Source organism: Chrysoperla carnea, chromosome 4, assembly GCF_905475395.1.
Source record: "Chrysoperla carnea chromosome 4, inChrCarn1.1, whole genome shotgun sequence".
In the NCBI taxonomy this organism is placed as follows: Eukaryota; Metazoa; Arthropoda; class Insecta; order Neuroptera; family Chrysopidae; genus Chrysoperla; species Chrysoperla carnea.
In genome coordinates this window covers 39,013,994-39,039,158 of record NC_058340.1, presented here as the reverse complement: position 1 = coordinate 39,039,158, position 25,165 = coordinate 39,013,994, and the positions used below count along the sequence as shown (strand labels likewise).

Genomic DNA, 25,165 nt, shown 5'->3' with positions numbered 1-25,165 from the left:
TTCTCTCTGATTATTACCATACAGCCTTTAAACTATGTCTACTGATGTTTAATATATTCTTTATTCAAAGAAAATAAAGAAAAACCTCTAAACCTTGTTTTTTGTGTTTATAAAAGAATACACTAAAAAATTATAATGTTTTCCATCCTTTTTCCTACAAATAAAGGCCTACTATTCTGAACGAATATACGTGACAAGTATATATGGGGGTATATTGTATTGATAAAACTGTGGTGTATTATCAACAATGATTTTAAAGTATCTTTTATTGAGAGGCAAATTTAATTTCATTGTGAATACATGTATACAGGGTTTCACATATTGACTTTAGAGTTTTACAATTATACATAGACTAAGCATCGCCTATCTTTCCACACAGTGAGAGGCGTGCCAACATCTGAGGTAATTGCTTAGGTCAGCTTAGGGATATTTATTATAAAAATACATTTATCTAAAGAGTATAGGGACATTTATCAAAAAAAACATACATTGAAAGTTAAATTTTCATATCGCAAAATGTTTTACATAAAATATTGCGATATCAGTGAACTTTTTCGCTTTTTAATTAAATACTTATCACGAATCACTTCACACTTTTTTCTTACGATTCTACAATGGATTTTACCTAAGCAATTATCTCAGATGTTAGCACGCTTACAATCGTTTGACACTTAGTCTATGTAACTCTAACGCCAATGGTTTCACATTAATGACAGGATGGCTAAATCACTTAGCCCTCCTGGAAAGAATTCAGATAGGAAAAAACCTGTTTATTGCATATTCGTGTTGTGTAAAGTAGGTAGAGGGGACAACTGAATCGATCACAACGTTGCTCTTACGAAATTTTCAATCAACCACACGTTTTATTTAAAATATGACTAACTTTTAATTATTCACATGTACTTCCTTCAATTCTTTACATGTAAATGAAATAGCTACGGTAAATGCCAAATTGAAATTTTTGAAATAATATCAATTAATTAAATTTCTTGCATTAGAAATTGTGAAAAAAAAGACGAAATTGATTAAATAAAATTTATTAAATGTAAATTAATAAATTTACGAATTAAATTTGTAACAAAATAACATTATAAATTTTCAATGTAATCCATATATACAAACCATAGACTTATATGTCCATTCATACAATTATATTAATAAATTAGTTTATGGTTACCATGGAAACAGCCAGAAATAAAACTTATGCAATATTCAAACTTTCAAAGACAACCCCATTTCTTGCGCAATGAAAAGTAATGGCCATAAACAGATGTAGGCAAGTAAATTAACAGCTTGTGTTTCTCGAAACGTCTAAGCAAATTTTCACCAAACATTATTAGGGACTTTAGGAACTACGAGATTAAAAATCGGTCAAGCTGCTGGGAACAAGGATGCTGAACACATTCCTTTTTTAAGTAATTTGTAGCGGATCAAAAATATTTTACTCGAACTTTCAGCAAATATAGCTGTAGCTACGTTAATGAATCTACAGAAGTAAATTATTGACTCATTGTTGACGGCATTGTGATCCCACGTTTTGGTTGCGAATGTGTAGCTTCTTAAATCGGGCGGCTCTACGAATTTTGTAACTGATTTATATGCAGAAATTATGACTTTTAGGCCACTCTGTATATAAAAAAAGATACGAAAAAGTTAATTATTTATTCAAAGACATTTAATAATATACACCTACTCTTGGTATAATATACAAAACATTCTTTTTTTTATTGTAGCTATGGCTTGTTCGGATGAACGTCTACATTTATATAACAATTCATGTTATTTATTCGTCAGTTATCCGGAAGTAACATGGTTTACAGCTCAGCAAATATGTAAAGGTATGAAAGCACAATTAGCATCGATTTTATCACCTGAAGAAGAACATTTTGTAACAACAAATATACGTAAAACAAGTGAATATAATCCAAACGCTATTTACTGGTTAGGTGCTAAATTAACAAATAGTAAAAAGCATCAATGGATCGATGGTTCACAATCCACATACACCGGATGGCTACCGGGACAAAAAAATGTTCTACCTGAAATGTTCCATTTAAATTCAACATCAATATGTTTGGGAATTCAATGGACCACATCATCTACGCCAATTTTACCAAGTGGTTTATATTGGCAAACACAAAAGTGTTCGAATTATGGCGGATACATATGTAAACGGCGTAATTTAATTTCAATAAATAATGTAAATTTTAATAAAACCTTAAATGGATCTGAAGGAAGATTAACATCACCGAATTACCCAAACAATTATTACAATAATTTAGATTATTGGGTTAAAATAATCGGTCCCGAACGTACACGATTAGTTATACAATTTTCTCGTCTGGATGTTGAATATCAACCACAATGTTTATACGATTATGTGGAATTACATAGTATTCCAAAAAGTGGTGATGTAGTACGATGGTGTGGAACGTATGACACAGATATGGAACGTTTTAATTTTGTGTCAGATACAAATGTTGCTATGCTGCGATTTCACACTGATTATAGTATATCTGGCAATGGTTTTTCAGTTACTTGGCATGCAATTGACGTTTCTGGATGCCCGAAACAAACGCTTACTGCACAAGAAGGTGTGATTACATCTCCAAATTATCCATATTTTTTATTAGCAAAACTAGACTGTTCTTTACAAATATTAGCTCCAAGTGGTCGACGAATTTGGTTGGAAATTACAAATTATGATATAAATGAAACAAATGATGCAACTTTAGAAATTAATTTGGGTGATAACAACTTATTTCGACCTTATAAGTTAAGCAATCATTTAAATGAAGGAGCGTTTGTTTCAATGGGTGAAAAAATTGAAATTCGATTACAAACTTCATCAAATCCACCGATTGGATCGGGATTTCGTGCCATTTACAAAATGTTATCGACAATTAAAGAAGATCGATTCATTGAAATTTCTAATATTACTTATGGAACTTTATTACATTTAAATTATCCAATGACAACACCGGCCAACATTGATTTTACCCAGCATTTAGTCGCTCCATTAGGAAATGTTATATTAATTGAATTATTTCATGTAAAATTTAGTGATGATGGATTTTGTCCAAATAATGAAGGAATTATTGAAATTTACGATAATTATGCAGATCAAGATGGTACTAAATGGTACGTTTGTATGAATCCAAATGAGGATTTACTTTTACCACCGTCTCCTATTTCGATTACATCGTATTTAAATACGCTACACATAAGACAAATAAACACCGAAATTGGAGGTATCATTTTGAATGGAACTGTTCGAGTTCAACCTGACATTAATTATAAAATCAAATTGTTACGATTCGAGGACACAAACACTGTGGAAAGTTGTAAGCCCAATCCATGCCAACATAATGGAAAATGTATATCAAAAGGAAAACGGAAAATTTGTCAATGTGATGGTCATTTTACAGGTAATTCTTATCAAATTTCAATTTAAAGATGTTCTTTATAGCTTATGTTACTTTTATTCCAGGATTATTTTGTGCACTAACTGTATGCGAATTAGAGCCATGTGTATTTGGACGATGTGAATTAACTCAGAAAGGATATCGTTGTCATTGCCAAAGTGGTTATACTGGTGAAACATGCGAACAAAAACAAAGACCATGTGAAAGTAATCCTTGCGAATCTCGAGGTGATTGTATAGATCGTGGTGATACATTTCACTGTAGATGTCATGCATGGTAAGTCTATTTTAACATTTATCTTAGTAGTCAGAATAATGCATTTTCACTAAATTTTTTATGACGCAAAGCTATATTTCCATATATACAAAATCAAATAATCATCAATCTAAAAAATAAATGTATATTTCATGTTTTTTTTTTAATTATGGTCCTTAATTTTAGGTGGGAAGGTCCACGTTGCGATAAACGTATGATGAACATTCCATTCAAACCATTATCAGAGCGAATGCTTCACGAACCATTTTGGCTAGGTTTGATAACAGTCACCGTGGTATTAGGAGTGATTGGACTGGTTTGGTGTGCGAAAAGACACTTTCCAGAAAAATTAGAAAAATTATTAGCTGAGGAAGCAGATCGAAATCGTGGTGGTATGTATTTTATTATTAATTTAACTTACTGGTTCAAATTTCTTTTCAAAAATGTTTTCAAATTTCTCGTTATGAATTTTTGCAAGCAGCACCAAATAATTGTTTATCACTTGATAATTAAAGTTCTAATTTCATTCTTTAAAGAATTTTTTATTCGAATGTGCTTTTGCTTAAAATTTCAGCTTTTGTTCAAAAATATTTAATTTTGTTTTCAGTAATTTTCAACGTATATTCGAATCATTATAAAAGACCATACGATTGAGATACATTTGTGTGCCTCTTTTTCTCGCTTTTTCTTCGTAGAAACCTGAAAAGTATTTTAGAGTTGATGAAAATGAGGAAAACAAACACAAGTAGCGAGAATAAATCATCGAAAAATTAACTTTCTATAATTTGGTTCCATATTCTTACTAAATTAACGAATTCTTATACTAATATTTTTGTTGACATCATGATATCCATATTCACATTTTCGATTCGTGTAATTATCACGCCATGTTTGTTACAAAAGCATGTACTTCAAAAGTCCTTTTGTCATTTTTGCAAGACTGGGCTGAGAAAATCATGGTTCTCTCAATAAATAGCCGTGCAATATTTTCATGGTTCTCTCAATAAATAGCCGTACAATATTTTCGATTGAATAGCCGTGCGGTAACCTCTCATTCTATTTTAGTAAAACTGAAATACTTTTCAGTTCCCTTCGAAGCAGAAGCAAGGAAATGGGGTGTTCTGACAATCTTACAGGCTACAAAGCAAATCACATCAAGTTTTGTTGTCTGTCCTCCCAAAAATTTCAAGAAAGAAAGGCGTGTTTTAAAACTAAAATGTTTTTCAATACAATTTATATGAAAAAGTTAGAAATGTTTTGAAGAAACATTTAGCTAATCGTTTTTAATGACGTATCATATTTTCATCTGATAAGGAGAAGTAACAAACATACACTGCGTTCAAAAAGTTCAGACCCCCTGAATTTTCGAAAAAAATGACAAAAACAATACAAAATTTATAGGATATTGTTAGGACAAAAATCGACTTTACCTTGATATGACCTTCGTGGTCAACGTTAAGTCAAATCCAAGGCCAAGTTGGATTGTACGAACTTAGTCGTTTGTTTCAGTCATTATTTTCTAAAATTCAGAGGGCGAAGGGGGAGTGGATCTCGAACTTTTTGAACAGCGTGTATAATGAGAAATTTAAAAAACCCTGATAATTTAAATCTTGGTCTATTTTTTCTAAACTATCTTCTTAAAAGTTAATCCTGAAAATTTAGCCCATTTTGGAATGTGTTAGTCTATGTTACAGATTGGTCAATTTCAACAGGTTCATCAATACGTGGATCATCACTTCGTGAACAACTAGCATGTACAGCTGGTGCTGGTGGAACTCCAGCAGCTGTAATGGTGATGCCAAGTCCACAACAAGGAGGTTGTCCACGTTCTCTCTTCGGCCGCTTGGGTATTCGCAAACCTTCCCTCCTGAGTCTAACGAGCCCACATGGCTGCCCTGGTGGCGGTCAAGGCCATCCCTCCGCTGCAGCTACAGCCAGAACATTTAGTTTGGACGATTTATTAAAACCACTTCCGCGACGTAAGATAAGAGCACGGCACCAAAAAAATTTTTTACCAACATACACAGAATCGAATGCAGCCTTGTTTGCAGCTTCTGTATCTGTCTACTATAAACTTTTATGTCTTTTATTCTATGTGCCTTTCTCTGTCTTACCTATTTTCTTCACCTATGTATTTTGTAGAGATACCCGTTTTGAAACTCTATAACATTTGCTATTAATCATGGACCTATCAAAATAAGTATTGGGAAAATAACAAAATCACTACCTCAAGCAGTCAACATAGCAGTCAAAAGCAGGCTTAAAACATAAAATAGACAACGTGCTCTATGGAACGATTAGACCCTTAAAAGAGTACCATGCCTTAGAACAGTATTGTTTTAAATTACAGTGGTTTCTTATAATATTCAACTATTTATTCAGCTGAAACCCAGTTTTTGTCCGTTATTGTAGTTTTATTTTAAGACAATAAAAATGATTTTCCCAATAGATTTGTACCGAGTTTATTAAATCGGTATCTCTACAAAAAATCGTAATTTTGGTAAATGTTCACTTCGCTTTGATTGATTATAATAAAATTTAAAAAAAATTGATTCAGCTATAAAAAATTAACACTTATTAAAAGTAGAACCATAAACAATTAGCTCCATCAAAACAGCTTTATGCACAGTTGAAATATTGCTTTTGCACTTATTTATATTTAATGAACTAATAATATATATTTTGTTTTCGAAGTGGCTCGACAATAATTAATACCTACCTTTTAGATTTTGAAATTTCCCCGTATTATTCGTAATATATTTTTCTCTCTTTATTGCTTCTAATATCTCTACTTTCTACTCTAATCTCTGCTTTAACTTTAGTAAATGTAGAATCATTGAAATAATTCGCATGACTTCATGCCATAATAAAGGTTCCACACACATACAAAAACAACAATTTGGAAAATTTTAAAACTGTGTTAATACATTTGGTATGGTTTTAGGTACGCCCTCGCCAAGAAAAAAACGCAATAATTCTACACCAACTAAGAAAAATGCAGCAGAGAAAAAACAAATATTACAACAGTTAATTTCTCCAGCAGGTGGTCAAAATAGATCACGGAAAGTCAGTTTAGGTGAATTAATACAGTTAAGTGAACGGAAAGTAAAAGATGCGGAAGAGAAAGCACAAAATGGCAGTAAAGAAAATGAGGATGAATGTACTGAAACAAATTTTAGTACAACACCTAAATCTACGCTGACTGCGACCATTGACGATCCGAAATTAGAAAAGAAAGTAACTTTTGCTAGACTACTCAGTAAAGTTTCTGCAGAAATGAGCTCTGGGTCTGAAATTGAACTTGCACAAATGAAACCGGTTACAAAATGTTCGAGTACACCACCATCTCCAGCTGCTGATACTCGATCTCCACACAGTACATCGAGTAATCAGGGTAGTGATTCGTTTTCCAGCTTAGAAGTATCTATGCCAGGCACGTCAGGTAGTATTACGGATTTCTTAAATAGCCGACGTAATTCAAGAATGGGAGGTCGTGTGAAACCAGCTAGTGCTGATTCCATTCTAGCAATGTTTCGAAACTTTTCTTCTACATCGGCTGCAGCAAATTTGCCTCCTTCGTTACTGGCTTCACCATCAACAACACCTACAGCATCTAGCCCTCAAGATGATGTGGCAGGGGATGATGACTCATCTTCGTCATCAATTCCAACTCCAATATCATTTTCAAGTGGTCCACCAGACTCGCCTATTATGCAAAAGCACAGTTCTCATAACATTGAGGTTTCAGTTTTAAATCCACATAACTCACAACGATCATCCACAAATAATAATTTATTGCAGCCACCAACTATATTACTAGAAATTCCAAGTACTATAAATAAATGTTTATCGCCAATTCATGAAGTTGCAACGCCACTACCGACACCAAAGCCTTCACCAGCTCCAACGCCAATGCGTCAAAGATCACCAATATATTCATCCGCTGAAGATGTTGGAATGGATTGTTCAGAGGATCATATTTCAATAGAAATATCTGGTATGTCAGTGAGTATTAGTGATGACGAAGATGAAGATTTACCACAAGATATAGCCATTGATCCACAAGCGGAAGATGGATTACTGCAAGAAGAAGCTGCAGCGATGGCTGCTTCTTCTCAAGCAACCACAACCAAATTAAAGGTTATAACTTATTTTCATATTAACGATATTTTTTATTTCTTTAAATTTATTTATAATCATAATTTTTATGATTTGCAGGCACGACCTACTCCAATTACACAAGGAGTGACAGCCGTTACAATCAATCCAAAAGGAGAAGCAAATAATAGTCAAAAAGCAACAAATCCTCCGCCGCCATTAATAATTCCAACTTTAACGATCCAACAACCTTCTCCTACACATCGAAGTCCACCTTCATTATTATTCCCAGGTTCACCACCACCTCAGCGCGCAATAGATACTGAAGAAAACACATTTGGATTTTCCGGTAGTAGACAACAAAAACGGGGTTTATTAAAAGAGTTTGATAAACCAACATCATTAGATTTACCATGTCCCCCTCCAATGATTACTATAACTTGTAACCTAAGCGAAGCTGAGTCCGATGCAGAAAGTATATCACCTGCAACAAAATCCACTGGAACTCATTTAAATGTAGGTCCGAGTAGTATAGGCAATGTTGGCATGTGTTACTTAAGTCCATTTTCAATGTGTTCACGAAACAACGATCGCACAGCATCTGAATCAAATTTAAGTTCATCTGGATATAGTTCAATGGCAAGCCCCGGTCCATCTCGATGTGGTTCAAATAATCCTTTATGCCCATCAGAGATGGAGGATCCTGGATCATCAGGCCCCGGTTCACATTTAAGTTCAATAACACCTAGACGACCGTCACCTTTATTAAAAACATCAACGAGTATTAACAATTCTAATTCAGGAGATGGAGAAGATAATAATCAGGGAAATCGTTGTAGAGGAAGATCTGATTCAGAAACATTATCAGATGATCAATTACTAGAATCAAATGACGAAGGTATTGGAACGGATCACATTGATGAGAAAATTGAAGAGGGTGAATTAAAAAGTGCAAAAGAGTTAGAAGTATTTATTAGTAATGAACTTGGTGATGAAACTGGAAAAACAATTTTAAATTTACCTGTGATAAGTACACCCCCCTCGTTAAGTGTAACAAATTGTACAGTAGAATCTCTCGAACTAGATAAATTAGTAATACCTCCAATCAGTTCATCTCCAAATAAATCATTACAGTTGCCATCAATTGTTGTTCAAGGTGATAAAACTCACTTGAGTCCAGTAAGTTCACGTAGTGAAAGTCCGCTTAGTGATAAAACTGTAGGTTTAGGACGTTTTTCACCACATAATTATTGTCGACATAAAGATTATCAGTTACCGTTTACAGACAGTGATGGTCTTTATGATTTCCCCAGTTCTGACTTACAAAACAGTAAATTAAATATAAGTGCCACAGGTCAACAACATCGAAAATCAACTGGTCGGAGGCGAGAAAAGAAACAAACAAAACCAACGCTGTTAAAAACGCCATCTCCAACACGTGCACAAGTCTCATCATCATTATCACATTTATTAGACATTCCTGGAAAAGATCCTTCGTCAACATCTCATTGTCGTATACCAGCACCAAGGAAATTGAGTCCCAAACGACGCATTCGTACGCAGCAACATGTCAGTTCTTCATCATCATCAGAGAGCTTGCATTCAGCTAGAGAATTAAAGGTTTCATCATCCAGCCCGAGTCCAGACACAATTCGTTGGCCATCGCTTGGCGAATGGCCGTCAGAGAAAAAGACTGTATCGAACGAGGCTTCAGGAGAAGAAACAGCCGAGGTAAGATTTACATTCAAATAGTTTTTCAGGAATTAAAATTATTCGATCTTTTGATTATAATATAATGATCACTATGGGAATCGATACTTTGATATTTTTAGATGCCAGTTATGGCTTGGGGTTGAGCCAATCTACCATCTATGTTTGGAGAACATATTTGTTTACAAAAGAAATACTTCAATATCGCGAGTATTTGTAATTATTGTCTATGTTCTCGATTGTTGTTGTTTCCTGTTTAAATGGGGTCTTCCAGAATACCAAGTCGTTTTACTTTAACTTTTGTATTTTTTCATCAAAAATGTTAAGTTCAAAAATCAATGCATAATTCTAGGAAGATCCTTATTTTACAAAAACTAGTTAGAAGAGTTATTTAATTGGCTTATTTAATATCTAGAACCCAAATTAATTTTAGTATCATATCGTACGAAAGTCTAGCACATATTTAGTAGAAATTAGTCTTAATTAGGTCGTAGATAAGTCGTCGGTTTCTATTATTTGGGGTTTTTGGATATGAGCTGTAATTTAGATAATGCTAGATTTTATATTTTAAATAACGGTTTTAATTATATCTATAGTTCTATTATAACTATAGTTCTAAGTATAGTTTTTTCTAGGATGCTCGAAGTTCAATGTTAACGAAAGAAATTGCTGATGAATTTCCAAAAAGTAATCGAAAAATTAGTCGCTTACGTACAATTAGCCATCAAATAAGGTAAAATACATTGTAATTAACAAGGATTTTTTATGGAAATTAATATTTTTGTCAATTTTAGATTTCTTCGCCGTTTAGAGCAAAGTTTGAAGCGTCGTGAACGCTTAGTAAGTTTATCTGACAGTGGTGGAGATGATGATGATGACGATCAAGTGACGTCACCATTATTACATTCACCAAAAGGCTCACGTCCTAAAATTAGAAAAAGTAGCAGTATTGGTAAACTGCATACATCAAATACGTCATCAGTATCTGCGAGAGGTCGACAATATAAGCAACGAGCTCATAGGCGAGGTGGTAGCCAATTACTGATACCACAAGATGATAGAACATGGTCAAAAGTTCCAATAAGTGGAAACGGATTTTCTGATTAAAAACAGTAATTTATGTATCCTTATTCTGGAAAAAAAGCGATACATTAAGGAATCAGACAAGAACTGCTTTAATTAAAATTAAAAAAAAATAATAAAAAAAAAAACAGTCAAAAATCAAAGCTTTAAAATAAAATTTAGCTATACGTAAATTATAGAAAAATGAGAAAGCCTTAAAAATCGGATTAGATTAGAGAAAAAAATATTAGGAAAAAATTAATGCTTAATTTCTACGCGTGAACTTAAAAATAGCAAATACATAGTTTAAGAACAATAACGATATTTTCAAATTTACTAAAACAACGAAAAATTATTTTCTTCATGTCTCGAAAATATTTCAATTATAAAATATCGTTAGAGTTATATTTACGAAAAAAGGCGAATGTATATTTTTAGAATTGAAAAAATTTTGAGGTGCTCAAACAAAAAAAAATAAAATAATTTTTAAATTCTACTTTGTGAACAGCGATTATAAAAAAGAAAAAAAAAACAAATATTTGATAAGTACTTTATTGTTAAGTAAATAAATAATTGTTTAAAAAATAGATATTAAACTACTTATTACAGGCCAAAAATACTGTTGTAAACTCTTTTTATGAATTTTACTTTTTAATTAATGGCCTTTTAAACATTACTTAAAAACAATCTTTCTATGCAAACTTTTTTAATACGGACTATCAAATATTTATCAAACATTCTAAGTGAGTAATTTTTATAGAACAGTCATTGGAAAGTTTTCACAGTACAAAGCCGAATATTGAGAAAAATAACAGCTTCTTGATTCAGGGCCATGTTCTACTGCGTTTTAAGTGAATTAAAAAATTTTTAATTTAGTTGCGTACTCATGCGCAAATAAAATTTCGAATGGTAGGAATGACTGATCTATTAATAAATATTTCATAGTTTCGTACTACAAAATACGGCCTGTAAAAGACTGATTTTCTACTGTGTGCACCACAGCACTTAAATAATAAGTATTAAAAATGATAAATATTGAAAAATGAAATAATGTTTGCACTTACTAAATGTTCGCACCCACACAGTTTAAAAACTGTTTTACCAACTTAAAAACAAAAGTGTATAATATATCAATAATTCACACTTGTAAGTACTGTTTTTAGCATTGCTATAAAATACCAAAAAATAAATAAATTTTATTCTAAAAATATTAGTTAGAATTCGTTATTTATTTAAAACTAACAACAAGAATTGAAAATATCGTGGAGATTGCACTAGAGTAGGCCGCTAACGCTGATTTCTAAACGTCCTTATTTTATTTGAAGAAAAGCGTATCCATTTTTACCTTTGGTGAATTCAAAATGCAAAGAAAGCCTTATTTTCGGTTTTGTTTCACTTGCCTAGTCGAGAATATTAACTCTATGTGGAATATATTTGTATCTGGTTATTGTTGATACCCAATCTTGTGACAAAAATTGTAATTAGCTACATCGGAACAACTGTCAAAGAAATTAATATTTCGTAAATCTTTGAAAAAAATTATACAAACTAATAATTAATTGATTGAACAGTATCATAAAATTAGAAGTTTTAATAACGTAAAAAGTGTTTATCCCATTCACAAGACTGCGCTGTTAACTCTTGCCATATATTAAATTTTGAAACGCCTTAAGTAGACAAATTCTAAAATTCAATTTTTTTCAATATATGAAATTTTTCTTAAAAAAATACAATCAAATAACGAATTCTTACTTCATTAAAAAAATCACTAATGTAGTTTTTATCTTTGTAGATATCTCTTACTTTTTGTAACATAGTAGAATCCGCTAACGTCAAATATTAAAAGCAAATATTATCTTCGCAAAACGGAAAAAAAATTGTTATTTTATCTATAATACGGGTTCATATATATATATTATAAATATATTGAAAATCTAATTTAATTTTTATTTATATTATAAAAATATATTTAAAAAAATATTGAGTAAAGATCTGTGATAAATGCACAAGCAAAAGATTAAATATTTATGCATTAAAAATGTGCATTGTAGAGGCCCAAGCAATATTTTTTAAACTTCATTATTCTCTTCGTAATATGTGTATTGTAATTAATATTTTTGATATTTTTATCTTCCTAAGCAAAAAAAAAAGGAAAAACTTTCATCTGTTGTAATTTATGTGTCGTATCTTATAACTCTTTAAAAATAAAAAAAAAAATTTCAAAAATAAAATATAGAAAATATTTTTTCGCCAAAGTTTCAACAATCAAATTGTTATAATTTTATATTTTATAAAATTATGTTATTTGAAATTTATGATAAAATTTTACTAAAAATTAAATATGAGAAAAATTTGCACTGAAATCAACATAAAATTACGAAGTGTCATTTATAACGGGTTTTACTCTTAAAATGGCAGAAATTTAAAAAACTCGTGAATGAGTCAATTTTTGTTAATGGCAGCATAGCAGTTGCTGAAGACAGGTTTAATAAAAAAAAATAGATATTATTAAAAAAATTTAATTTTCATATTTTAGGAAAATTTGTGTGATATATGATTCCAGCCAAATATAAACCGCAGAGGACATCACGGTGTAATAAATATTGGGAAAATCGTACAACATTACATTCAATGTTAAAATGCATGCAAATTATTGATATTTTTCTCAAAATAAGGGTTCTGCAGTTTCAGTTACTTACCGTGTACATCATTTTTCATTGGCTCATATCACCAATGTGGGTCGACTTTTTATTGTTTATAAAGAAAAAAATTTCAATAACTTGGTTCAGTAAATTCAAACTACATGCGAAATTTTTGATATTTTTTTTGCAAGTTTATCAATTTTTAGTACAAACAGACTATATGGGAAACACAAGTACGAAATATTCTCCGAGTTGTTAATATTTAAAAGTGTTTTTTTTTTTGTCGAAATGAATCCTTAAACAAATGTATTTTCAGAACTTTCAAATAACATAATTCTCAAAATTTTATTTTTATTAATGCAAATTATGTTAACTTAAAAAAATCTGGCAAGAAAATATAAAAATAATGAACTGTAATTTTTTTTTTAAATATTATTGATAGAAAAATCGGCATGCAATCATGATAATAGCAATATTTATATAAGCATGGGAATCAAAAGGATAATTTAATAAAAAAACTTAATAAACTTAAAAAAAATTATGAAGAATAAATAATTTACAAAAAAAAAAACAACAAAAGATATGGTTAGTAATAAATAAAATAAATAAAATATTGTAAATAATAAAATGATTATTTATACAAATTACATTGTACAATACATGCATTCTAATAATTATATTAATTAACTATTAATAAATGTGTTCAGCACAGTATCTAAATATTCTGAGCAATTTAATTAATGTAAGATAAAATAAAAAAGTAACAACAATTTATAATTTCATTATATTTTACTACGCTTATTGAATTTACTGTAATTGAATACAACGAAATTTAGAAAATTTATAAAATAATTGAATTGATAAATGGAAAAAAATGATCCGACATTGAAAAATATTACCTATTCATAGATCCGAGTAAAATTAAGCTTAGAAAATGATAAGAAGGTATATTCGTCGTATCAAACTCTGGTCCGCTAAAAAATAAAACTTTTACAATTTATTCGTTATCGATTGTGAAATACCTGAAGAAGCAATAATATATGCAACGTTGTGCAGATAATTGTTGTTATTTCATCTGAAAATTTGGCATAGTTATAAATAAAAAAATTATTTCGTTTTCCACAAATAACAAGTGTAAGCATCTGATAAAAACTAATAAATCATGGAGACTACACAAGGAGACCTACCAAGCAGAGGAACTCCATGTTTCCACTGCTATATTTTATTTATGACTCGATGTAAACAAATGGCTGTCACAAATAAGATGTCAGTAGTGTTTCTTTTGCACCGAGATAGCGGAGAAAGTGTAAGGTACGTATTTATTTCTTTATGTAGAAGTTCATAAATTTATTCACTTCAAAATAAAATTGGTTACTTGCATACTTCACTCCTTTAAGGAAAACTAGTGACGCTAGTGGTACAAATAATTTCTACCATTAAGTTGACAAATTTTGTCAATTGTCCCCCTCCATGTAATAAATTAAGAAAATTATGCTCCAAAATCCAATTAACGAACTGGTAATAACAAAAAAATAAGTTAAAATATTCAGCTACCGTAATCTGTGAGCTTGCGTATTCTATTCATCGAAATTTATTAAATGTCGATGTCAACAATATTTATGTACAGTCTTTATAATCTGAATTTATTTAGTTTTGAATTTCCGTAAACGTTGAATGATAGATTGACCTAAGTTGCGTTCGCTAAAGCCTCCAGGCTGAGAATATTCACAACTTGAAAGCAAAGAGTTTATGCTTCCGGATTGCGCTTAGAAAAAATGTCAATGAAAGATACAATCACAATAATTATAGAAATGGCATTAAAGGCATTCTTTCCAATTTTCAAAATCACTATACCGAATTGTGCAAAATCATTGTCTTCTGATTGAGAATATTCCCAAACTGGATACTGGGACGAACGCAAATCCAAACTATTAAAATCCAACAATTCAAATAGATTTATTTACCGAAAATATAAAAAAATTTTAATTTTATTTCAAAATAAAATAAACGACTATTTCTTATGATGCAACGGACCAATAAGTATTTTTTCATTTTGTTTAAATTTTGATAGTCCGAACATATCACAAAGTCAAACAATTTATTATTTTTCTTTCTAGATCAGATTTTATGCACCGAACAATAAATATGTTTAAAAAAATTTCATAAAGCAATTCAAAAAGTACTACTTGCATTTTTGTAATTAAATATAATGAAATTATAAATATTTTAGATAAGTGAAAAAGAAAATTAAGTATTAAGAAAAACTATATTGTGATGCACACTAAAAAAATTATGATGATTATATTGTTACTATCGAATACTATACTCTCTTTCCTACAAGAAAATCAAAGAACAAAAATCTACTGCGACTTTATTATTTACTAAATAAAAATAATCTTACACAATGTTATTATTAATTATAATAATTCGATAATATAAATAACTAAATTTTAAAAGTCGATTTTTTCTATTAAATTCCCTATTTCTTTAATTTTTTTACCTTGCACATTTGTTACATTTTGGTTGATAAACCGTTCAGTAAACAAACTGAGGGACCTCCAGTTTATAAAATAGCCCATATATTGAGAACCAATTTTCTTTCTTTAAGAAGAAAATAGATAAAGTATATGTGGGCAAAACGCAGCGATTATTAAATGTATAGCTAAAAACTCTTCGCCGCAAAAAGTAAAATGCTTGACATTTGATTGCCAAACCTGATAAGATTGGTCCGATTTAAGGTCTACGTGAAAACGTGAAATGATAATTATTGTATTAAGTTGGCTTCTCAAGATGTGAATATTATGATAATCTTGAACTTGACTTCCAGGATTTTTAAAAGTCATCTCAGTTTAATCACCAATACGAGACAGCAGTAAATCAATTTTTCGTAAAATGAAATCCCCAAAAGTTATTTGTACCTACACGTAGCATAATGCGTACATATTATTACACATTTCTGGGAATTCAATCACTGGCTAGTCATTTGAATAGCGTGCATAAGCATTTTGAAATGCTGCATCTAATTTCTATTTTAATTGTGAATAGAAAAGGTGATTTAATATGCAAAATATAACGACAAAGTTATATCTTGCATGTAAGATTAACCTATCGAAAATTAATATTTTAAATTTGAATAATTTGTTACAATTTTCTAAAAAATGTTTTTTCTTATTAGTAATATACATTGTTAAAATTTTGTTTCTGGAAAACTTAAATCCATATTCCACAATTTTCCATCTGAAGATTGTATAAATATTTTAATATCTTTATTCTTACAATTCCTCCCGATTCAATTTGAATTTTTAGTTAAATTTACACTCTCCTCATCGGTCGCCTCAACTGAAAATCGATGCGGTAAATTTTGAATTAATCCACGTATACCAGATGAAGATTGTGGTCTGGCATTATTACCATTTCTTAAATGATCATTGTTTGATTTCCTCTCTAGTATTGTTGGCATTGGTGAACTACTGGATGAGCTTCGGCCACGTTTACTACGTCGTAAAGAACTTGATAATGGATGTAAACGATTTAAAATTGGTGAAGATTGTGGTTGGGTACCAAGTAATGAGGTGATTAATTTATCTAAAGCGGCCAAATCAGTTAGAGCTGAATTACGATTTGATCTTTGACCAGATGTTTCTATTCTTTCACCTATTCCAAGTTGACGGGGTACCTACAAATAAAAATCATTTAAAAAACATCCTTGAAACGCCAATAAAATTTGAATTCGATATTTTTGTGGTTTATTGCATGCTGCGTTATAGGAAACAGGAATTTTTATCTACGAATTGTATGCCAAAAAATTAATTTACCAAGGCGTCGAATAGCGTGTTTTTCGATGAGATTGCTATAAAAAAGAAACAAACACAAAATCAGTGTTTCCCTGAATATTTGTTTGTCAAATACTTTTGTTCCGATTTTCTTCGCGTAAAGCAACATTCAGGAAATTTTTGCCCAAAAATATTTCATATGTTCGAAGCACTTACATCATCTGGAGCGTGTAACGAATAACTGACTCTTTGAATTTTACGATAGGTATCATCATCAGTTGCCTCTTTCAACGCTTGCTCCATAGCGTTATCTACATCTTCTTGCGTTTTCTTATTCAAACTTTGCATATATCTAGAAAAGTATATCTTAATAAAATTTCAGTGAAAATTTCAAGAAAAATTAATGTCTTACGCTTGTCTTTCATCATCCTCAGCTTTGTGTAAAGTTGAACGATTAGTTTTACGCACTACTCGTATATCATGTTCCCAAAATCGTTGTAAGTCTGGTGTAGAAGTATAAGGTGCAGCAACTTCTTTGATTTTAAGAACAATTATTGCTGTGATAAATATACAAATAACATTTACCACCGTTAAACAACAGCTAACAATTCCATTTATAAAAAATTCCACTGGAATATAATCCGTGTACAATGGCTGATATGAGGTATTACCATGGTATGCTTCACCATTAATATGTGGAATTTTAATACCAGGATATAGCAACCATATACATCCCAATGCCCAAAATAATCCCTATAATAATTGTTTAAAATTTTATTATAAGAAATCTTATGTGGGAGAAATGGTTGTCAGTTGACATCCTTGAAATCATGAGAAAGAATATTTGTATCAAAAGCTAAAAATCCAATATTTTGTGATATCGATATATAGAAGACAATTTAAGAAAAAGGTGACCTACCAGATAAGGATTAGAAATTACAAGTACAACATCTCTTATTTCAAAATTTCAAGGCTCCATTTCTAATAATTCTTGAGTTATGCGAGGTATATTTTTTTAAAGAACGTATTTGTATGTAAAATTCCCTAGGGTTCTTAAACCTTGGAAGTTTCGAGATATCGATAAAAATCAGAAATGAAAGAAAAATTAAATTAAGAACCTAGCTAGCTATTAAGAAAACTTACACAATTAACTACAGGTGGTAATAATGAAGCAGAAATAGCCACACCAATTAAAGGACCAGCACTTCCTTGCAATAACGCTAATGCAACACCGGTTCCAGACGGTAAAGCCCACAAAACACCCATCCATAATGCTCTGACATTCCCTCTGAAAGCAATATAATTGTTTAAAGTTAATATAATTATTTTTTGAAAACTTTTACCTTCCTTTCATTTCCTCGGTTGGAAAATCACCAAAACCCCACGGCATTTCTGTAGTACCCAAAATTAATCCAAAAATTAAGCCAAATATGCACGATAATAACATTCCTATGAATAAACTTTTGAATCCAACCAATTGTAATTGACGATCAGCAATAATTGTACCAAATGTTAACGACATTACTGGACCCATCAATGGTGATACCAACATGGCTGCTACAATATTTGAAGCGTTATTTTCTACAAGACCCAATGCAGCCAAACAACTAAAATAAATTTCGAGTTAAAATCTATGTTAGAATTCGATTAAAAAGTGTGCGTACTCTGCAGTTAAGACCAGCATGATATAATCGAATGTTAAATCACCTCCGCTGCGTACCCCATCGACAACTTGTTTTACAGTTAATTTGGAACGAACTGAACTCACAAAATTGTCCCACGTTTTCTTCTGTTCTACGTTTTCACTACAAAAAAAAATTTTATCTAGGTAAGTCGAATTTGAATTTATATTGTGATAAAATTTTTTAAACTTTGAAGAAGAGTCATTTAGCTGTTGGATGACCAATTATTTGGACTTATACATTTTTAATTTGAAATAAAAACGGAACGTTATGAAATTTCAATACAGATTTCTTTTTAATTTTGGGTCATTAGTAATTTTATTTAAAAATGATTTCATGTAAATGAACGGCTAACTTATAATAATAAACCAAGATAATAATAATATTTAATTGGTATATTAATTGTTTATTAACATAAGTAGAATTTTGCAAATTAATTTGTTTTATTTATTTAATATTATGGAGTTCCACAAATTAAAGTTCAAAATGGAAAATAGCTATTTCCTTTGCAAAAAAAGATGATTCGTTTACACTCCCGTATCACAAACCACACTAAACTGTTAATTTTTGTGGATAATGGTAAATTTGTAACTCTTATCTGATCATCCCGTTACATGCCATGACTTTTTATGCAACCTATTTTACGCATTGATTCAATTAATACTTAATTGAAAAAAAAAAAAACTTTATAAATTGCATTAATTTTTATAATTGATAAAAAAACATAAACATGAGTTGACTTCCTGCGATTACTTACATTTCTTCTTCAATAGAATCTCTTTCATCTAAGCTGTTGAAAGTCACACTGCATGGTAGAACACTTTAAACGAAAACATGAATTTATTATTAAAGGAATTGGAAAATATTAAAATTATCATCTCTACCTCACAATAGAATTTAGTTTAATCCCAATACCCAACTCTGTCAAACAGTGTATACAATTTTCGCAAGGATCTCCTGATGGTACAGGAAATATGACCTCGTAATAATTTCCATTTTTATCAGCACACCATACAGCATGTTCAATTTCTAATTTTGTTAACAATTCGTCCAAAATCTGAAAATCATTGATATTTCAAAACAAGAATTACACAGATTTTCAAAAAATTTACATTATGGTTTGAATTATTTGAAGACGGAATGTGACTTTCATTGAATGGTTACTGAAAGCTAAGCAAAAATAATATAGATAATTGGGAAAAAGAGATTCTGTCGCACAACGATCATAAAAAAAAAGGAATTTAAAATTTTATTTAAAATTAGTTATGTGGAACCCTGAAAAGAGCGTTATGAAAAAGTTTTGCATTATTTGAACCCGTTGGCTTTATTCAAAAACTTTTTGAATAGCTGTCAGTAGATTTTTTAAAAACTGACTTACTGTGATAATTGAAATTGATCTTCGTGCGTATTCATAATTATAAATTAGAATGGCTAATATCTCAAAAATAAGTAATATTTCTGGTTTCGAAGCTTGCCAGCTCTGATATTTTAATTTCGATTACCTGTATTGTGCTTCTTTTCGGGAACGAAAAGAGTTAGATATAATTAATGTGTCGTAATTGACAACAGAGATAAATCGGGAGTCAAAAAAATATTAACCTCGTAAATTATGGCTAACGTAAAAAAACATGAGATAAAATTACCTTTTCCATCGGAACATGAACCAAATTCTCGTCACGTTTCACTGGTATCATTGGTGCGCCATACTTCTTAGGACTTTTTGGTTTTGGAGCATTTTTATTACGTAATTCAACATTTAATTTTAAATTTTCATCACTTATAAGTGGTGGTGTTGTTGGCCCAAATTTACTGATCGGTGAACCTGGATGTAAAGAATCGATCGGAGTACCATGTAATAGAATATGTTCGTAATTTGATGTTGGAACACAAACCACAAATACAACACCTCCACCCATGTTTTCGGTTTAAAAATTTCTGATGACTAACGTTTGAAAAACCTATTGATATTTATTGTAATTTAATTGTTTTAATTTAACGCCTTATTGTTAATTAATTTAGCATTGTTTGTTGTTGGTTGAAAATAAGCAATTAAAAATATATCCGTGATCATTTTTCATAGATCGCAAGTCGATTAATAAATTCATAATCAATGATTCAGGTTCAATTTTCAACAGATTTAAAGAGTTCCTAATCAAGTTAGTTATTAGTTATCAGAGACTAATAGTAGCTCCGAAATTAAATAAAACGAGTTTTATCTGCCATGCAGTGAGATTCCAAGGCAATTTTAAATTTAATAATCTCCCTGAACCCTTGTAAATTTTGGCAAAATTTGGAAGAAATGAAACAAGATTTTGTATCAAATTTTTGTGATTTTTTTCAAGGGATCGTACCTCTTAGAAAAAATGTAAAAAAGTAATAAAAAAATTGTTTTCAAATTTGGATAATTATTTATGTAATAATTTCGACTCAAAAATTGCAAAAATCTTCTCAGTTGAGCGAATTGTCTGTCTATTTAAGGATATCTTCTTGCCAGTTCATTGATTTTCAATGGAAATTTAAATGTTGGGAAGCTAAAAATTCGAAAACCTTATTTCGGAAGAGATTGTAATCATTGGTATCGTTTTCGCGGAGATCAAATTCAGATTAGCCTAAGACTATGTTATCATAAGATTGGATGACACAATTTTTCGCTGATTTCTTAAGGTGTACAAATTTTATTTTTAAACTTAATAGAAATCATTTACTTTTGTTATTTTGACTCAAAAATTACAAGAATCGGCTTTTTTGAACGGATTTCCTATCTGCCTATTTCGAGATATCACGTTATTAGCTCATTGAATTTTAAATTTTAAATATTTCGAAGCTGATATTTCAAAAAGCATATTTCAGACCGACTTTTAGGCAATGGAATGATTTTCGCCTGTTCTTCAATTTTCTTCAATGGATAAAAAACGGATGAATGATTTTGAAACTATCGAAGCGTTTTTAGATTGCGTTTCTATAAAAGTGTAGACGCTGAAGCTAGAACAAAAAACATTAAATCATTCTTCATCCATTCCTTTTGAAAAAATTCATAATATTCGAAGCTAGTAAATGTACGATCTACAATTTTAAAGTATGTAGTGCCATCTTTCATTGAGAATTATAACATTTAGTTCAGAGACAAACCACCATACTTATAGTAAACATATTTTGATGAAAACAATAAATAACTTAATTGTTGAAATAGTAGTAAAGACACTATATTTTTCTGGTATTTTCATTCATAGAAAATTTCCGAATTCTTAAATTACAAATCCGCTTTGTAGATGGAGAACTATGTATAAAGCTTTGTTGCATGAAATTTATAAAATAGAATCAACAAACATAATTTCAAGACGAAAGTAATAATTATTTTGAATGGTATGGCATTGTTTGTTTGATAAATCAATGAAGTTTTTGTAAGACGATGAATGATTCATTTATAAAACATAAAAAATTCCAATAAATATTCTCAAAAATGGAATGTTTTGACATTTTAAAGAATTATTACTTTAATAAACATTGAATGTTTTATTAATGATAATAAATTAGTTTTCTAAATGTTTTAATTTAAAAAACAAAATTCAATTAATAACAATGAAAAAATGACTGCCAACAAATAATTTATTGTTAAAAAAATTACAAAATATTGATATACAAACGCAGACATTGAAAAAAAACGCTTGCACACAAAACATTCAACGACCGTGACAATGCTCTGTATAGAATTTGGCCGGTGTATTACATTGAATAATAACAATATAATAATATTATGATACGCATGCGTTAAAAACCCCCAGCACCGCGACGCACAGCTGACAGTGACGCCCAAGCGTCGTTATAAAATCTGAAATACCGCTATATGTTTAACTCTATAAACAGCATACATACATGAATTTCATATTTAGTGCAATCAGTTTTAGTCGAAATCGTTTCAACATATCGTGAGAATTCTAGACACAAACAAAAATGATTAAAAAAAATTAACAATTAATGGAAAATAGATTAGAAACTTTTAACGAAAATAATAATGTCCCAAATTTGACTTTTTTGTAGTTCATAGTTAGTGATTTATTGAAATAAAAAAAAAATTTTTTGTATGGTGTTAACCAAAATTTTTGAGTGTTTTTGTTGTGATTTGAGTCTAACGATTTTTAAATGAAATTTGTGATTTTTATTGCAGCTTGTCACTCGATGTAATAAAGTAAGAATTGTTTTTTATTTATTCGATTGTTTCGTTTAATAAAATTTAACATCAACTGTCAAATTTATTCAATAAAAATTTTTATCTGTATTATATCTTCAATCGTAAAATTTATTGACCGTTTCATTTTGTTATTTACAATTGTATTTGTAAAAAGAAAATTTGTTTTGCCAAATGTTAGAAAAGGGTAGAGAATGTGTATATGTATATATACACTTAATATTTACCGCATTCTATGTTTTCCGATACAGTGGTAACATTTTACCTGAAATGTGTTGATTAGTAATATCTTTGAGAAACAGTGGTATTTCGGTATATACCTATTTATTGAATTGTGTATACATAACATACAACGTTTACCGAGCACATTTTCCTCTCTCAAAAGTCACGTAAAGAATGATCAATAAGTTTAAATAAAATATTTCATATATACTTTAAAATATTCGTAAAAATACATTTGTATCAAAATAGGGCACATCAGAAGTGTATACATTATTTTCTATGTATGTGTTACACTATTCAACATTTAAGGTTATCTGTCCACTATCGTCATATTCAACAATACCGAGTGGTTTTTAGAGGTACCTCTACAATTTTAAAATGATAAAAATAATGTTAATTGACCTTAGCATTGGTTTCACTGAAAATATTATTTTAATTACGCCCGAGAGATAAGAACTACTTATTCCACTCATTTTGCGTGGGATAAATTATTATCTCATTACCACAAGCTTTTTCCACTCAAACTAGCCAAATTACTGTCAAAATCTAAACTAATAAGAAGTAACTATAGCAGCTTTTTTAAGTTCTAGTTTTCGCAAATACACATGACAAATTTTAAATTTTAATTACTGTGTGATAACGCATTTTTAACGTACTTCTGTGTTGTGCAGAATTCTGATCCCACTCACTAGTATTTTAAAAAATGATTTTGGACATGAATCTTGAATGAAGCGTAGGCTACGCGTGGTGCCAAAACGATCTATGACAACACTGTTTTAGTGACAGTCAATTTGCAAGTTGATTTAATTTGATTTGCACACAGTATTTTTTGCCTTTTTACCATGCACAGATATTTGCGCCAGAATAACGCTTAAATATCCTGAAAATTTTCTCAAGTTGTGAGATCTCACAACAATGGCTAATTTTCTGTGAATTATTCTGTTTATTTATGTAAATCGCCAGTCTATGACGATGTTATTAAGATGTAAATGTTATTTAAAGCCTCTTACTTCCATTTCTCAATGAATATGGACGTTTAATTACCAACAATGGATTAATAATAATCATAACTAGTCGACCCGTGCAGAGCTTCGAATTAATATAAAAGTTTAGAGAAACGGTGTTATGTGTATCACGTGGTATGTATGTCGCTTCCGAGGTGACGATCAAAACCATAGTGATCACTAAACTAGAATTTTATCCCCTAAGCGAGTTAAATCGACTTTAATCGAGCCCTTTTATAAGTAATAGAACACTGTATGGAATTTTTAGAGAACTCCGTACGAATAAAAATTCTTATTAAAAAGATCATTTATACAAAATTAGTTAAAAAACAAACTTTTTAAGTATGTAAAAAAAATATTTATCAATATTGTGTTATAACATACCATTCAGTAATTTAAATTAATTTTATGATAATTGTTTGCCTAATATAAAAAAAAAAAGATTAGTGACCTTCTAGTTTTTAAGATAAGAGTTTATATTGCTGCCTGTATATTAGATCTAATGAGCTGACGATGATTATTTTACGTTTTTTAATCTTATAACTACAAAATTTGTAGACAGTCTACTATCTAGTTACAATTTTCTCTTGACATTTTTACGATCTTATGATTGTCTCCACAAATATTAACATATGTTTAGATTTCAGTTTTTATGAGACGCTTAATAGGTATTCCGTAACAAAATAATGTATAAGAGAAAGGTGTCTCAAAATTTTGGAATTATTATAAGAAATATACAATGCCCAAAAAATAAGGAGACATTGTATTTATTTTGAAAATCCTTTATTTATTCTTCCAAATCAATTTCATTCCCTTCAAAATAATTCCCTCCCGATGCAATGCACTTATGCCAATGGATTTTCCAATCTTCGAAACACTGGTTGTAGTCACTTTCTGGGATTGAATTTCCTCTATCGTATAAAAACGGTGTCCCCGGAGCGTTCTTTTGAGCTTGCTGAACAGCCAAAAGTCGCACGGCGCCAGATCAGGTGAATACTGTTGCGGAACGATATGGGTTTGTTTCTTGGCGAAATAATCATGAATTATGAGTGCAGTATGGGATGGCGCATTACCGTGATGTAAAAACTATGAATTGTCTTTCCACA

The 25,165-nt window shown here is 30.2% G+C and overlaps 2 protein-coding genes across 2 annotated transcripts in view; one reads left to right on the top strand and one right to left on the bottom strand.

The window, feature by feature from the left end:
• Positions 1 to 10,656, top strand: part of LOC123298714 — a 105,917-nt gene extending 95,261 nt beyond the window's left edge. Inside the window, exons 10-17 of the mRNA XM_044880807.1 lie at positions 1,734 to 3,428; positions 3,491 to 3,701; positions 3,867 to 4,072; positions 5,393 to 5,659; positions 6,625 to 7,820; positions 7,899 to 9,509; positions 10,124 to 10,221; positions 10,283 to 10,656. Of these exons, the coding sequence (XP_044736742.1) occupies positions 1,734 to 3,428; positions 3,491 to 3,701; positions 3,867 to 4,072; positions 5,393 to 5,659; positions 6,625 to 7,820; positions 7,899 to 9,509; positions 10,124 to 10,221; positions 10,283 to 10,595 (5,597 nt within the window). The 3' untranslated portion in view covers positions 10,596 to 10,656. The remainder of the gene's footprint in view (positions 1 to 1,733; positions 3,429 to 3,490; positions 3,702 to 3,866; positions 4,073 to 5,392; positions 5,660 to 6,624; positions 7,821 to 7,898; positions 9,510 to 10,123; positions 10,222 to 10,282) is intronic.
• A 5,825-nt stretch (positions 10,657 to 16,481) lies between these two features.
• LOC123298713 lies at positions 16,482 to 20,563 on the bottom strand. Its single transcript, XM_044880805.1, is given in 8 exon segments — positions 16,482 to 16,868; positions 17,182 to 17,718; positions 18,109 to 18,253; positions 18,309 to 18,572; positions 18,630 to 18,770; positions 19,405 to 19,467; positions 19,532 to 19,704; positions 20,291 to 20,563. Coding segments are annotated over 8 exon segments (1,983 nt in total).
• Between the last annotated feature and the right edge of the window lie 4,602 nt (positions 20,564 to 25,165).